The 16,134-nt window shown below is 33.9% G+C and overlaps 1 protein-coding gene across 5 annotated transcripts in view; it reads right to left on the minus strand.

The window, feature by feature from the left end:
- INTS13 (integrator complex subunit 13) overlaps positions 1-16,036 on the minus strand; it is a 28,186-nt gene extending 12,150 nt beyond the window's left edge. For 2 of the 5 annotated variants that reach the window (XM_079139369.1, XM_079139365.1), the window contains exons 1-8: positions 15,501-16,036; positions 14,290-14,521; positions 12,082-12,156; positions 7,046-7,248; positions 6,580-6,660; positions 4,531-4,633; positions 3,392-3,520; positions 1,712-1,796 (exon numbers count right to left, since the gene is read on the minus strand). In XM_079139369.1, the coding sequence (XP_078995495.1) occupies positions 1,712-1,796; positions 3,392-3,520; positions 4,531-4,633; positions 6,580-6,660; positions 7,046-7,248; positions 12,082-12,156; positions 14,290-14,514 (901 nt within the window). In that variant the 5' untranslated portion in view covers positions 14,515-14,521; positions 15,501-16,036. The remainder of the gene's footprint in view (positions 1-1,711; positions 1,797-3,391; positions 3,521-4,530; positions 4,634-6,579; positions 6,661-7,045; positions 7,249-12,081; positions 12,157-14,289; positions 14,522-15,500) is intronic. The other 3 variants (XM_079139366.1, XM_079139367.1, XM_079139368.1) reach the window with 3 other exon arrangements.
- Positions 16,037-16,134: the final 98 nt, after the last annotated feature.

The raw sequence follows: 16,134 nt of genomic DNA on the forward strand, positions 1-16,134 counted from the left end.
AGAGATGCAGATGTGAAAATATTGGAGAGGTACTTAGTGGATGAAATCAAGAAAATGTGATGATGAGACTGGGCATGGTGTCACATGCCTATAATCTCAGAAAGGCTAAGGCAGGAGGATCACAAGTTCGAGGACAACCTCAGCAATTAAGCAAGGATTTAAACAACTTGGTGATACCTTGTCTCAAAGTTAAAAAAAAAAAAATAGGAGGCGGGGGTGGGGGTGGGATGGGGATATGACTAAGGGGTTTTGGCACCCCTGGGTTCAATCCCCAGCACCAAAATTTAAAAAATGTGATGAATTAGATATGAAGAATTACCAATATCTCAAAGATGATTCTGAGATTTTTGCCTTATATAAGTGCAAATATGACAGGGTCATTCACTATAAGAGGGAACACTAGAAGACCAGTTCAGTTATCAAAGCTCATTAATTGTTCTGGACATGTTGAGTTTTCAATGCCTCAGAGACATCTATAAGACACAATTATAAGATAAAAGGCAGATCTGGAGCTTAGGGGAGATATCTGGGTTAAACTGTAAGCCCACTATTCACCAAGACCCAGCTCTGTTGTCACCTCCTCAGTACAGCTTGACTAACTCTCAGAGATATAATTACAGCAGCCTCCTCTGTATTCCCAAGAGTGCTCTAATTCCACTGCGATAAGAGCATTTTACACATGGTGCCTACATTTTTAACATGTACAACTACAAGTTAAGCTAATAACTATTTCAGATAAATATTTTGTACTACCAACATTCTAACATTTAAATAGTATTTTTAATATTCTTTCCAAGTTTTAAAAATAATCTTAAAAATTGACATCGCCTTACAGGTTCTTAGCAATTTCCACAAATCATGTTTTTAAAAAGTTCTCTACATTTCTTTGTTAAACACTGATACATTCACGTTTTTTTTTTTTTTTTTCTGTTAGCCACTCACTAGATGAACTCCAAGATGGCTTAGACATGAACAAATGTTACAAATGGCTCACGATTATACTTCAGAATAGTTACAAACATGATCAAAATTTAATTTTCTGATAGTACAATCTATATAGAAAACATTTTAAAGATTAACCAAATGTCAAAGCTTAAAGGCTTTTAAAATGACCTTCAAACGTTAAAATTTCATTGAATTAAAGGACTGGCTGGAGTATTGTAATTCATCTAATCGAGCATCTTTAATTTATAAGCATGCTAATCTAGAAACATATGGGGCCTGCCAATTGGTGGCAAAGCTCAAGTTCCTGTCTCCTAACTCCAGTCTTTTCCCTTAAACCATACCAACAGAGTTACAGAAGTCAGAGTTTTGGAGATGAGCCCTAATGATTTTTAAAAGGGAAAAAAACTAATTTAAATTTCAAAATTTTTATCTAGGCAAGTTGTAAGTCTAATTCCTTTAGGCCTGCTCTTGTTTTTTCTCTTTGTTAAGGTCACCTGCCTATAGGAAAAAAAAAAACCACAACTACCATGAGTTTGAAAAATGTGTGCATTTCAGAAAGACAGTGATCTTTCTCAATATTTGCTCAATTAGCCTATTCTTTCCAAATTCAAGTTCTACAAAACATTAGTTCCATGGTCATTAATAAATAATATTGTCAAATAAGTTTGGAGAGAGATGAACTAAAACCATTTGGGTTTCTTTTCTGAAGAACTTTTCAGAGCTGTTTAGTATGCTTTCATAAGTCAGATTTTAAAATTTCTCTTACCACTTTTCAGGAAATCCACATGTGCATCTTTGTGATGAAGTAGCTCCACATCATAATTGGCAGATGTGTTAGCATGTTGTTCTTCCTTTAGGCAAAATTTAAAACATTTAAAATAATTTGGTTTTGCTTTCTAAATAAGGAAATTATTTATTTTGCTTTTTGTTTAAAGTGAGGTCAAATACTTTCCACCATAATTTGCTAAAATAAATGGGATAGTCTGCCAGTAATTAAACTATTTAAAGATGCAATAATTTTCAACAGCACTATGAACTCTATTTAAAAACCACTGGCTAGGTAGGGTTGGAAATGTGGCTCAAGGGTAGAGTGTTTGCCTGGAACATGTGAAGCCCTGGGTTTGGACCCAGCACCACAAAAAAATTAAATAAATAAAATCAACAAGAAGAAAAAACCCCACTGGCTATATACATAGATAACAAAGAATTTAATGATTATCTTATATCAGCACATAGATGACTAATCCAGAAATCCAAAATTTTTCTATTCCAAATGTACTGTCTTATTGATACCTTTTATACCCAAATATAATGTAATTGAAATAATTTACATAAATCAAAAATAAAAGTGTTGAAAAGAGGAAACAGCATCTTTAAATACCTGCAGAGAATCAGACCAATTACATAAAATACCAAATACAAACTATAAGCAAGTTTAGCAACTTGATTTCATAGTAAATAGGAATTTCAACATTATCTATTTACCAAAAAAAGAGAAAGAATAGAGAATCACACCCAGCAGCACACTAATATCAAATTCAACAAGTCATCTTATAGTACTATTCCTATAACTCATAAAATTATACATATTAAAGTAGACTTATTACATTATGTTACTTGTTTATTGCTTCTGCATCCAAAAAGTTCTAAAAGATAAGATTAAAATTTCTAGAGAAGAATCAAGCCACGGCATAAGGAAGAAATTTAAAATGAAAGGATTATACTCATGCAATTCAGTGTTTATGATGTGGCAAAAAACTGAAACTGAACTTTTAGAATGGTGGTTACTTTAAATTTTAGACATAATCAATACAATTAAATGCAATTCTACTCAGTAACAATGCTCCTAAAGCTTCTATTGGCCAGGTATTGTGCTGGTCTTAGCAACTTAATAATATAATGAAAATCACAGTAATAGATTTCTAATAAAATTCATTAGTAAAATTATAGGACTTTTATCTATAGTTTTTCAGTTATACAGTAATAAACTAACTGAAAGCTATGAGTTGTTTTTTCCTAATTAGACCCGTTACCTATAAATAACTTTAATGCTAGGTGGCCAAGAATACAAATACAGAAAAAAAGATGCACTAAAAAACACAAAGTAAAATCTAATACCACAGCTGTCATGAAAAGAATCACAGAAAAATAATTGAAAACACTGATTATATTTTAATGAAAATAATGAAAACATAATTTGTTTATTAAATCTCGTATAACATGTTCTTATTAGAAATAAAAAATGTAGCATTTTGTTCTGTGATCCTTTCTTGTTGCTTTTCAATATTTACTGACCTGGTCAAAGACACTGAATGTGGGCTAGTAAAACAGAAAATATGATATGGGGAGAAAAAGTAAAGGTTCAATTAAAATAAATAATACATATCAAAGATGTTTTTAAAAAGCAAAGCAGAGTTTCCAAATTAGCAGAAAAAAGAATGCCTACCTTCATTGGAATATTTGTAATAGTAGTTGAAGCCAAATCAAAATGTTGCTGTACTAAAATATTCAATTTGGTAGCAAGGTGCCGTCCTGCACGAACACTGTGAACTTCACTGGTTAAAACTGGGGACAACTACAGAAAAATATGCAAGAAAAAGAACCCACAAAACATTAATTCATTGTAACCTAGTATACTATAGCCCATAAAAATTAAGTACTTTACTTTTTAAGAACTTGGGGGGAATGGGGAAAGCACATAAATTAACCATGACAGTTATTTTAGCAAATATACTCAATATAGCACTCAACTATAAAACATACTAAGGTAATCCTGGCATAATTATATTAAAAATTGCAAAATAAAAATTCCAGAATATAAGGACATACACTTTTAATATAACTACATAAACAGATATATTTGTATTTCTAAACACAGACCACTATGGAGAATAATGTGACATGAATTCATAATTCATTTAATAATCAACAGAATTATCTTTTCCTTTCATATTTTTCAAATGTACTTAAAATGAAAAAGTAAAGGTTGGGAATTAAATTTCCCCTATCCCCTGTCTAAGATGTAAAATTAGTTTCTTTGTCATCAGAGCGTATTTTATTTTTAGTTGCAGGTAAACACAATACCTTTGTTTTATTTATTTATTTATTTTTATGTAGTGCTGAGGATCAAAACCCAATACCTCACACGTGCTAGGCAAGTGCTCTATAAGTGAGCTACAAACCCAGCCCATTAGAGTGTATTTTTATTAAAAAATAGAAAAAAGAAAAGTATATTGCTTTACTAATGAAAACAAGATTTTCATACAATAAAAATGGTTACTGAATAACTGAAATTTCCTGAAGCACTTAGGAAGAATACAAATTGTGTATGGTTTTGCAATACATTTTTTAAATAAACCAATGTCAACAGGCAAACAAAACAGAAAATACTCCCCCCCCCCCAAGAAAATACTTTAAAAACTATAATTTTAACAAACTAGACATCTGCATTACAGATTTGCTTTGAGAAATTTAATTATTTTCTTGGCAGAAAACACTGGCACTGTGATCACTTTAATGCTAACCTTTCTCAGCATTCATTAATAAGAACTCAGTGATCTTTTCATCTAATACTTTTATACCTACCTCTTTTTTAGGACGATCAGATACAAGGCTGTCTTCACCAACTGGGTAGGTATGAATCAAGACTAATTCACATTTTTGTATCTGCATGAGACTTAAAGAGAAACTTTTCACTTAAAATATAAGAATATATACCAAGTAAAGCATTTGGGTAGGTAAACTACTACAACTTTACTATACCAAAACAAAATACTGCTAAATCAGACATTACTCTTAACACAAATGCTAAGTACTCAGAAAGACAGTATATAATTGCAGTATTTAAATGCTTAAAGATATTATCAATTTTATGTGCAAAAATAATTGTTTGAAGGATTAAAAATAAGCAGAATTCTTATAACCAACTATCATAGAGAAAATGAATACACTGTATATAATTTCCTTTGTCCTAATAATTTCTCTTAAAAACAAAATCAGGAAGAATTCATTATTTCCAAGAATACAGATTGGTAATGCTAAGAAATCTTCCCCAACTTAACAATGAAATAAATTTCCAGACTCACAGAAAAGTACCATCTTCAATGAACAATCCTGTATCCTACATTCTATTACATGTATTCACTGTTATATTTGCTACCTAAAACTTTATTGAACCATTTGTGATTAAGTTGCAAAGGACACTCCAAATATTTGAGCATTCTTCTCCTGGTAAGAATAATCCTACTCATAACAATACCACTAACCCAAGAAAATGTAATCACTCAATCCAAATTATAGTTCACATTACAATTGTCCTAAATATGTCCTTACTAACTGTGATGTGACAAGAAATATATATTTGGTCTCTGCCCTGGAGTTCCTGGAACAGAGCTCCTAAAACCCTTATATATTCCTAAGACAAATGGGGTGTACTAACAATCTTTTACTCTAACATTTGATCTTTGATCTCAGTTTTCAACACAAAGTTCTTAAATCCTTTGGAATTTCCTGTGTTGTATGAGTATTTTTTATGCTAAGGAGGAAATTCTTGGTGGGCTCTTTGATAGCTCCTGGATGGTAAAGCTATCACCAGAAAGACCAAGCTATAATTAGAAGTTTAGAAGCTTTCAGCCCTATCTTACCATCCTCCAGGAAGGAAAGAATCATTGGAGATAAAGTAATCAATCAAGCCTATATGAAGGCATGCCTAAAATTCCCTGAAGCACAAGATTCAGAAAGCTTCTAGGCTGGTAAACACATCCACATGCTGAAATGGTAGTACATCCCAACTCCATAGGGACAGGAGCTCCTGTACTAAGGACTCTTCCTATGTACCTCTTCACTTGGCTGCTTGTCTATTATAATATCCTTTATAATGGGGCAACTTAAGTGTCCTTCTGTTCTATAAGCCATCATAGGAAACCGTCACACATGAGGGAGTCATGGAACCCTGATTTCTACCCAAGGTGGACAGACACGTGAGTAATCTAGGGACTTACTACTTGAGAATGGTGCCTGACAGAGTGGGTGTGTGTAGGTGGAGGACAATCTTGTGGGACAGCTCTTAATCTGCAGGGTCTGGAATAAACTCCAATAAGTTAAGTATCATATCTGAATTGCAGGACACCCAACCTGTATGTAGAGAGATGGGGAATTTGTTGATGTGGGGAAAAAACCCAACACATTTAATCACTCAGAAGTCATGGTATGAATGTGCAGGGGGGGGAGTGTTTTCCTTTTCAACAGTTTTTTCTTTTTAAAAAATTCACACAATGCAATGAGCTGTTATGTTTTGATTTGGTACATACTGAGTAATGCTACCTACCATTTGCACATTTTACAAATATGTAACAGACTATGAGAATGAACCATCAAAACAAATAAGCATTACAAATTTAAGTACCATTCTATCTTTCTGACGACCTTTCCTGTGAGAAAATGTAAATTTCTAAAGTGCAAGACAAATGGGAATAAGAGCTTGTACATTCTTAATAGTCATTACTTTTAATTTGCTGAGTTAGGATAGAATTCAAGGGAATACTATAAATCACATTAAAATTCTTGGAAATAATTATAATAAAATACACATAAGATGAAGTTGAAGACATTTATTTCTTTATGGATCATACTCACTGATCTGAATTTGCAGCAAGCTTGTTATGTTCATGAATTGTTTCCTGGACACAGTCTTCAAGCATTCGCACATGACTATCACTATGACATAAAAAAGACATGGCAAGCTTAAATAAATAAAAAGTAAAAAAAAATTTTAAATACTATCAAACTAAAAAAAATACTACTATCCTGCATTATCTTGTATAAACACTTAAAAGTACTTTAATAAGGATTGTCTTTAGTGTGCTCATTCACAATACCAAATAACTAGCTGAAAAACTAGTGGTAAAAAAAAACAGTCTAACCAATTTATATGACAACACAGTTTTCACAAAGATGAGTCTTTATTTAGAATTTATTTAATTTTAAAGGGAAAGAAAAAAATTAAAAATCCACTTGCAGTGTGTTTAAATGTTTATGTAAAAACCATACTAGGAATGAAAATTCCCTCAGTGAAAGAATTACTATGATTAATGCCCCACACCTTTTTGCATTAGTAATGCAGATTATTCGTCCTCTATTTCCAACACGTTCTGCATTCTCCATGAGTAAAGTACGAGCCTCATGTTGGTACTCAGTAATTTTGCAAAGGGTTTCCACTGCTGCAACAAGACCATGCAGAATACTGCAGCATTCTGGATCTGCCCGAGGATTAGGAGGCCCAACAGCAGCTAATGCTGCCATTAGCTAAGCAAAAGGAAAAACATTAGGTTGACAAAAAGTAGTCACAAGTTGGACAAAACAATCACAAGAATACTACACACCAATGTATCTTTAAAATACAGACATATACATTCTTAATAAAATACTAGCAAACCAAATCCATTAACACACAAAGAATTATTATATACCATGGTCAAGTAGTATTTATTTCAGGAACATAAAGTTGATTTTTTATCCAAAAATCAATTAATGTAATACATTGTATCAATAGACTAAGAAACAAAAATCACATGGTAATCTCCAAAAACAGAGAAAAAGCATTTCACATAATTCAAGACCCTTTCATGATTAAAACAAAACAAAAATAACAACAATAATCAATCAAACAAACAAAAAATATAGTATAGGAATAGAAAGGGAACTTCCTCAAAAAGAAGGGTACCTATGAAAAATCTAGATAACATCTTGCTTGATGGTGAAAGGCTGGATATGTTTTCCTAATGGAACTTCCAAATAAGTATGTCCAGTCTCACCACTTTTATATATACACGTTATTTTTAAACTTCATGAGAATTGCTTATTCATAAAAGGTACCCAAAAAAGAAAGAAAAGGTACTATTTATAAAGTACCATATAAAGTTCCTGTTATATAGGAAAAACTCAATGCAAAATCATTTTTTAAAGTGGATGGGTACTATGCTCCTAATCCCTTAGAAATAGCAGCAGAAATAATCTTAACTTTTGGATTCCGACACATATGAAGTGAAACTGACTCTGTGGTTTAACCTCTTATGGACCTTTCTCAAATCTGATAATAAAAATAATAATATAACTTGTCCCACATTAAAGTAGCATTTTTAAACTTTAACCAACAAAAACAAGAACAAAACCCCTGAAGTCTGACACCATTTTTGTAACAAAATTTAAGCTGTATAGGATAGAGCTGTATGCTATAATGGAAAGAGCTTTGGACCTACATACATACATATATATATATATATCAATCTCTGGCTGCTGTAGGCCTCATCCTTTCACCTGTACAAGGAAAGAGCTGAAGCAAAGGACGCTTAAGATCCATCTAGTCCAAATATTCTGAAATCAGGCAACTTCATTTGTTACTCATGACTATTCCTAATAACTGGGAAATATGTGACACAGATAACCAAAGTTAAACATTAAATATGCTAACAGAGAGAAGACCAAACATAATTTATACAAAATGTCAATTCTCTTAAATCTTTAACACCAGTAATTTGCTAAAGTGTTGCCTTGACAACTGAACTTTCTTGCTCTGTTTATAATTTAAAAGCAATGCATGTGATATAATGTGCCTTTTTCTTGTGGGGGCAGGGGATTGAACTCAGGGGTACTCAACCACTGAGCCACATCCCCAGTCCTATTTTGTATTTTATTAGAGACAGGGTCTCACTAAGTTGCTTATCACTTTTACTGAGGCTGGCTTTGAACTTGCAATCTTCTTGTCTTACCCTCCTGAGCCGCTGGGATTATAGGTGTGAGTCACCACACCCGGCAAAGTAGTCCTTTTTTTTTTTGTGGTGCTGGGGATTGAACCCAGGACCTTATGCATGTGAGGCAAGCACTTTACCAGCTGAGCTACACATCCCCAGCCCAAAGTAGTACTTCTTTTATGATCAATCACTTATCAAATGCACATCTTTACTGCCCTGCAGTGGTACAGAAAAAAAGCCTATACAAACTTATACTTCTTTTTATTCACCCACAGCTAGAAAGACTTCAAGCTTCTTTCACAGTACTTCTAAGAGATAGTACAGGAGGAATTTGTGAAATCCTTAATATTATTTTTCCAAGTAATGAATGAATATTAAGAATATTCTGGTTGAGTACAGTTGTATATGCCTGTAATCTCCCATCTACTTTGAAGGTTGAGACAGGAGGAATGTAAATTCAAGGCCAGCCTGGGCAACTTAGCAAGACCCTCAAAATAAAATTATAAAAGGATTGGAGATATAGAGCACTTACTAAGCACACATAAACCAATCCCCAGTTACACCAAAAACAAAAACAAAAAAAATTCTAAAGAGATAAAAATGCAAAGCCAAGCCAATACTATCCTACTCCTTGAGTTACTTATCTCTAAAGAATGTAAGGTTATATATATTTGATAATCAAAAGATCAAATACATATATATAATATATAAGATATATAAGATCAAATATATAATATATTTGATATATATTTGAATAATATATGAGATATATAAGATCAAATACAGTGATAAACACATTTTCTTTAAAAGTATTCTGCTAAAACTCATCTTGAGTTAGATTATTTCCATTGAAGAGCATCCATTAACAGAAAAAAATTAGCATGAAATAATTCAAGGCGTATTCAATATATCACTAATCCCTATTTCTCATGTTGTTCATATTTATCAGTGAAGAATCTAGTAGTCTAAAGTCTTCCATCCAAATAACAATAGCGAAGAACACAATCTACCAGAAACTTAATATTCTTGGACAAATAAAGTTAACAAAACATAAACTTAATTAAGTATAAGTTTATTTCTGCTCCCTCCACTAAAACCACAGCAATGTTTTAAAAAGTATAAACTCAAAGAAGGAGGAAAGAGGAGATAAAAGCAAATGAGATAAGAGAGATATCAGCAATAATATATAAAAGTGAACGAAGGAGAGGTATTAAACCTAACAGAACTGAACAAGTTGAAATCTAAGTGCCTACAGGGGAAAAAAGAGGCAAGATGATATGTCCTAAAGACTCTAAGTTTGAGAACTTGAACATAATGCAGGAGTGAAGCAACATATTAAAAACTATGAGTAGCTTTAAGTCAGAATAAGGTACAACTTGATTCCAGATCCTACAACCTAACCCAGGTAAGTGACTATCTCTCCCCCACTGCCACACAGAATCACACTTGTGGGTGGACACAAACCAGAAAGGTACTAAGCATGGATACCACAAAGCACAGCGGGAACAAGGGTAAGTTACTAGACCAGCACTGCCCAAAAGAACTTTCTGTGATGTTCAAAACATTCTTTATCTGTCCTATCCAACACAGTAACCATATCTATGTGTGGCTTGTGAGCACTTGAAACGTGGCTAGTGCTATAAAAGAACTAAATTTTTAACTGTATTAAATCTTTAAGTGGCTAGTAGCTACTATATCAGACAGCAAAGTACTAGACTCAAAACAGAAAAATTTAAATACAACCTGAAAGTCTGCCTAACTGAATGACAGAACCAACCATCCAATCCTGCTTCCAGAAAGCTACCAACAAAGCTTATAGTAAATAAACTTTGAAGAGCAGAAGATCTTCTCTGGAGACCACAGACAGTTCCAGAGAGATGATCTGTTAACTGACATCTGGAGGTTCCTCAAAAAAACAAACAAACGAGCAAACAAAAAAAACCCTGAAGTTTAGTCGTCAATGCCTACTCCAACATAAAGATTTTCTAATCTGCTGTTTAATGCCTTGTTTTGAAATAAGATTGCACAGACAAATGTCATCAGGCATTTAAGAAAAGCCTCAACATGAAAAGAACTCTGAGAACACAGAGGGATCAAAAGAAAACTTAAAATATACCATAATTAATACCTACAGAAAAAAAAATTACACCCATAAACTAAGAAAAAGATGAGAAAAATCATATAATTACAGTCTAAGTACTAGTTCTTAGAAATTTAAAAAATACAATCGAATAAAATTTCCATATAAGATAAAAGGGTCAAAAAAAGTAGAACAGAGAGATGTTCAATGAGAAGAATAAGGAATTTAACCCAGGAAGTCCCAAATCCCACTCATAGGTATGCCAGAAAGGCACAGAACATAGAGACAAGAACCTTATCAAAGATACAGCACAGGGACATTTTCCTGAGCTGAAGAATATAAGCCCTAGTCCCACAAATGAGAAAAAATTGACTAAGGTATATTACCAAAAAATTTCAGAACACACAGTGGGAAAGATAAAATTCTAAAAGCTTTCAGAAATTATGAAGAAAAATGAACTCCTCAAGAGCAACATGGGAAGGTGTAACACAGTGGAATAATGTCCTCAAAATTTTTTGGAAAAGTTATTTCCAATGTGGAATTTCTATGCTCAAAATATCAAAAAAAGGCAAGGTTAAGTTATAGGAATTCTGGAGCCTCTACCAAAACAAAAGTACACACAGAGAGAAATGGGACTTGAAAATTAGATAGAGAAGGATAATACCAATGCAGTAAGCCCAGAAAGTCACTAGTTCAAACTGTGCTTTAAGAAATAGTTCTGAGGAGTATCAAACTATTAAACTGTCTAATACATTTATAATAGAAATACTGAGAAGTTTTGTAGAAACACAAAGAAAAGCAGCAACATATATTCAGAAAATGAAGCAAACACAAAAAGTGAAACAATTCCAGGAATAAATAAACATTTGCTCAAATAATCATATTTATTACTTGGCATAATAGTGATTAACACTTCATGTGGACATTATAATACAAATACAAAATTTAAAACAAACTAATAATTCTGATATAGCAATTCAGAGAAAACGGAAAGGCATGGGTGAAGGGGAATATAAAAAAGGTAAATCCTCACTGATAATAATGATAAATAGATAAAAGTATAAATTGAAAATAAGTAGGAGTAAAATAATTTTGTTCATAAATATGAAAGTAAATATCAGAACAACTAGAAGTGAAATATGTTTAGGGGTGAGAGGGCAATTGAAATGGAGAGAGCAGTTTTTCTTTTACCTTGAAATTTTAAAACTGTATAACTACAACATGAACCAAAAAACATTTAAATCTGTTTTAAAAAAAAGCATTGTTCATGATTTTAAAAAATAGTAACAGCTTAAAACCTAACCATACCTCCTGTAAATTTTGGTCTTCCTGAGTCCAAGAATTTAAAACATGTGCTCCAGAGTCACTCACAATGAAATTCACCTAATAGATGTCAAAAGAAACAATTAATATTCAACTATAATTTCACCCAACCACCATACTTTAGAATAATATGCAGTTTCTACCACTAGTTTGTTGTTTAATTCATTCGTTTTATAGAAACAGAATGTCTAGTACATGCCAGGTACTTATCTTGGCACTGGGGATATGGTACTACATGGCTGGATGAAATAATTCTGTCATAATGTGGGGGAAGTCTGGGATGGGAAATGTGATAAAATAAGGGGCAGTGCAATAAGAATACAAATGATAATTTCAGAGAGTGTTAAATGCTATGAAAAGCAGCTGGTTAGCTACTCTAGATTGGGTTGGCAGACATGGGGTATCTACAGAAGTGGCAATCTAGGGAAAATCAAAATGACCAAAGGAAATCAGCCACTGAAAAAAACAGGGATAGAGAATTCCAAGTACAGCAAACAGTAAATGCAAAAGCCAGTAAGTGTGTACCCTTGGAAGAGTGAAAAATCAGAGTAAGCAGAGTGGTAGGAAATAAGCTCAAAGAAATACAGCAGTAGCCATTTCTATAGAGTACTCAATTATACAGACCACTAAAAGCCTAATAAGGGATTTGAACTATGTTCTAATTTTTAAAGTAAAATGCAAATTAAAAAAAAACATTATTGGGGCTGATGGTATGGCTCAGTGTTAGAGCACTTGCCTAGAATGCAACAGGTCCTGGGTTTATTCCCCAGCACTACAAAAAATTATCAAGGAGGATGATGATAAGGAACATATTAGAAAATATATTAAATGATGATGATGACTATTTCACTTTTTGAGAGGAGGAAGAAATTTCTTTCCCCTGGACGATATAATCTTCTTTCCTAATATCCATGAAATGTTAGTTTCCTTCTTTAAAGAAAAGTTTGATAATCAGTCTTCTCTCCTAATGTTTATCTGACAGGAATAAATTTTATTTTATTTAGATTCTCTCACTTAAATCTTACAACAGGAAAATAGGTGTAATGCTTACACAGGAGGAAACAAGGCTTGAAGAGACTGAGATATCCAAGTCACACTGCTGATAGTTAAAGATGCCAGGATTTGAACCAAAATCTGTACCTAAAATCAATATGCTATTCTTCCTCTCATTATTAATATCTATATATATCCTGCCCCCCCATACAGAATGCACAAAAATTTCAAAAGGAACTTATATTTTAGCTTGGAATATATAATGTTGGACACTCTGTATTCACCTTTGCTGTGATTGTGCTATCTTTGCCAGTCTAAGAATTGGCTAGGTCCCAGCCCAGGCTGCTGCAAATGAGACAGAAAGCATATCATCCACTTGTGGCTAACCAAATGACTTTCCCAAAATAAAACATCTGAGATAATGAAACCTAAAGATAACTTCCAATACTTAAAATTTCTATCAATCATCAATTTCTCTCCTTGATAAAAAAATAAATAAATAAAAAATCCATTTAGCATCATTTTTTTCTTTCTTTCCTTTTTTCCTTTTCTTTTGGTGCTGGGGATTAAACCTCCCCACTGAGTTACACCCTTGGCCCCAACTTAGCATCTTAAGAGCATTTCTTTTTAAGATGGGCAAATCCTAAGCAGTTTAGTATATACTCTTTAGAATGTCAAGCAGCCAGTCTGCTTAGGTTCAGATTCTGGCTCTAACTGGCTATGTGACTATGGACAAGTTTCTTTTTTTAATCTGTTTCTATATGAACAACACAACAGTAATAAACAAAACTGATATAAAGTTGGCAACATACCAGCACAAGCAGAGAAACTGCTTATAGCCAATGCTCCTTCTGCTTGGGCTGCCATAATTCTCAATGGTCAGTGCTTGTTCCATACTAGTTGTTATATAGTTTAAATACTGCCTCAATACTCAATGCTTTATCTAACTGTTGTGACAATTAAAGGAGTTAATAAATATAAAGCACTTTGGAACATGTCTGACACATGTATAAGTGTTCAATAATTACTAGCTGTTATTAATGGCCTTGATTAAATACCCATAATATATTTATCCCAAAGGACAGTTCTGTGTATATTTTACGTAGTAAATAAATAGTTCTAAGTCAAATCTATAATGAATTTTTTTATACAGTTAAGTACATCCCCCAAATCATAATTTTGTTTGTAATGCATACTCACCAGCTTTTTAAAGGGAAATATGTCATACATTATTCTACAATATTCCATGGAAGATTCTACTGAGCAAGTCCACAATGATTTAGAGATGGGGGCTAGAGGGATGATTCCTTGGGTTCTATTCTTCACCAGCATATCAAACTCCACATGCTGTCTGCATGATTCTGCCATATAAGGGCAGTGATCCACAACAAATACTGTCTTATGAGATTCAGAAAAAATCTTCATTTTTAACCTATATGGGGAAATATATATTAGTCAAATGTTGATACATAACATGTAATATCTTAAATTATTTGTAACTAATGTGCCTTTTCCACACAGAGATTTGGTAGGAGTCATGAAGAATACATGCAGAGAAATTCATCCAACAAAGGACAAGATTTAATGACAACGTTTAATGGGGTTATATGACCAGAAAGCAATTGGGTTAATTCTATTGAGGCCGGTCACTTTACCAGGCACAGGCAGTTACAGTCCATAAATATTTTTTTGCTTTTTAAAAGAACTTAAAATTGTCAGAAAAAAACATTTTTACATAGAATTGTATCTGATTCCCTTATACATACCAAACATTAAAAATGATACTCTTGAAATACACTTTTGATGGTCCTTACTAATTGACATCCATATATATAAACCTCCAAGTCAGCAATTTTAGGTTTCCCTCCAAAAACAAAAAAGTTTCAAGTCTTCTGAAAAAGGGAGGTGGAGTGAGGGAAATTTAACAGAAAAGAAACGTAACAGCAAAAGTAAAGCTCAAAACATAATAAATAATTCCTAAGATAATTGCATATCGGGTCTTGTATTAGGATAAGGACCCCAAACTCACTTTCCTCTTTAGCATTTTGATACACCACAATAATTTACCATGTAGAACAGAAAAACTTGGTTGCTACCATTACACTGTAGGGATAAGGAACTTTTTAAACTTTTTCTTATTAAAACAGAGCATATGATACTCTCTTGCTTCACTAATAAAATACTAAAAAGACAAATCCACATTCCAAAAGCACATGTTATGCAGAGGAAAAGTGTTCATCAAAACGAACTATCTTTGTACGATCCCGCTATTTTCTTCTGCTCTCAAAACGCATCTCCCCTTCATGCAAAACTCTCTTTGAGAAACCTCCTGAACACGCTTTGCTGGGGGTGGGGTGGGAGTAATACAAGGTGAGTGGATAGGGAAGACCTCAAGATCGAGGTTCGCTTACTTTCGTGCCTGGTCCTGCAGTGAAAACGAACAGAGGCTGTGCCTCTCTGGCAAAGGCTGCTGGCTGGGAGGGTGGGAGAATCAACGCACAGTCAGAAGTGTCTGGTACCAAAAACAGGGGACTACGCTTGCCCCGCACATCTCCAGAACACCGGTCCTTCCCAGGTTTCCTAAATGCAGGAGTGCGCGCGTGCGCGTGCACATACACACTCACACACACACTCGGGCTCGCGCGTGCGCAAAGCACTCTCCGACAGCCCCGCCAAGCTTCTCTTCCTCCTCTGAGGACCGACGCACAAGACGCCGAACAGGAAGAGGGAGGAGCCAATAAGGAAAAAAAATTGCCTCCACCCTTGAGATGTTCTACCCGCTAATTTTCCCAATCGCCCTTTGTGAAGAATGATCCGGGCGACCTAAGAGTGGCCCCAAAAGCGAAGTACCAACCACAGCACCGCTGAACAGACCACAACCCCGCAGGTTTAGAACCCATAGGCTTAGGATCCACCCTCCCGCAGTCTGCTTTTCTGTCTCTTCACCCAGGCCCGTTGCCCCTAGAAAAACACGCGAGACTTTGCGAGAGGCCGAGCTAAAACCAGAGTGGATAAATAGGGAGGGACCCAGAAAAGCCCCGCCCC

Source organism: Sciurus vulgaris (assembly GCF_902686455.1).
Source record: "Sciurus vulgaris genome assembly, chromosome: 5".
NCBI classification, from domain to species: Eukaryota; Metazoa; Chordata; class Mammalia; order Rodentia; family Sciuridae; genus Sciurus; species Sciurus vulgaris.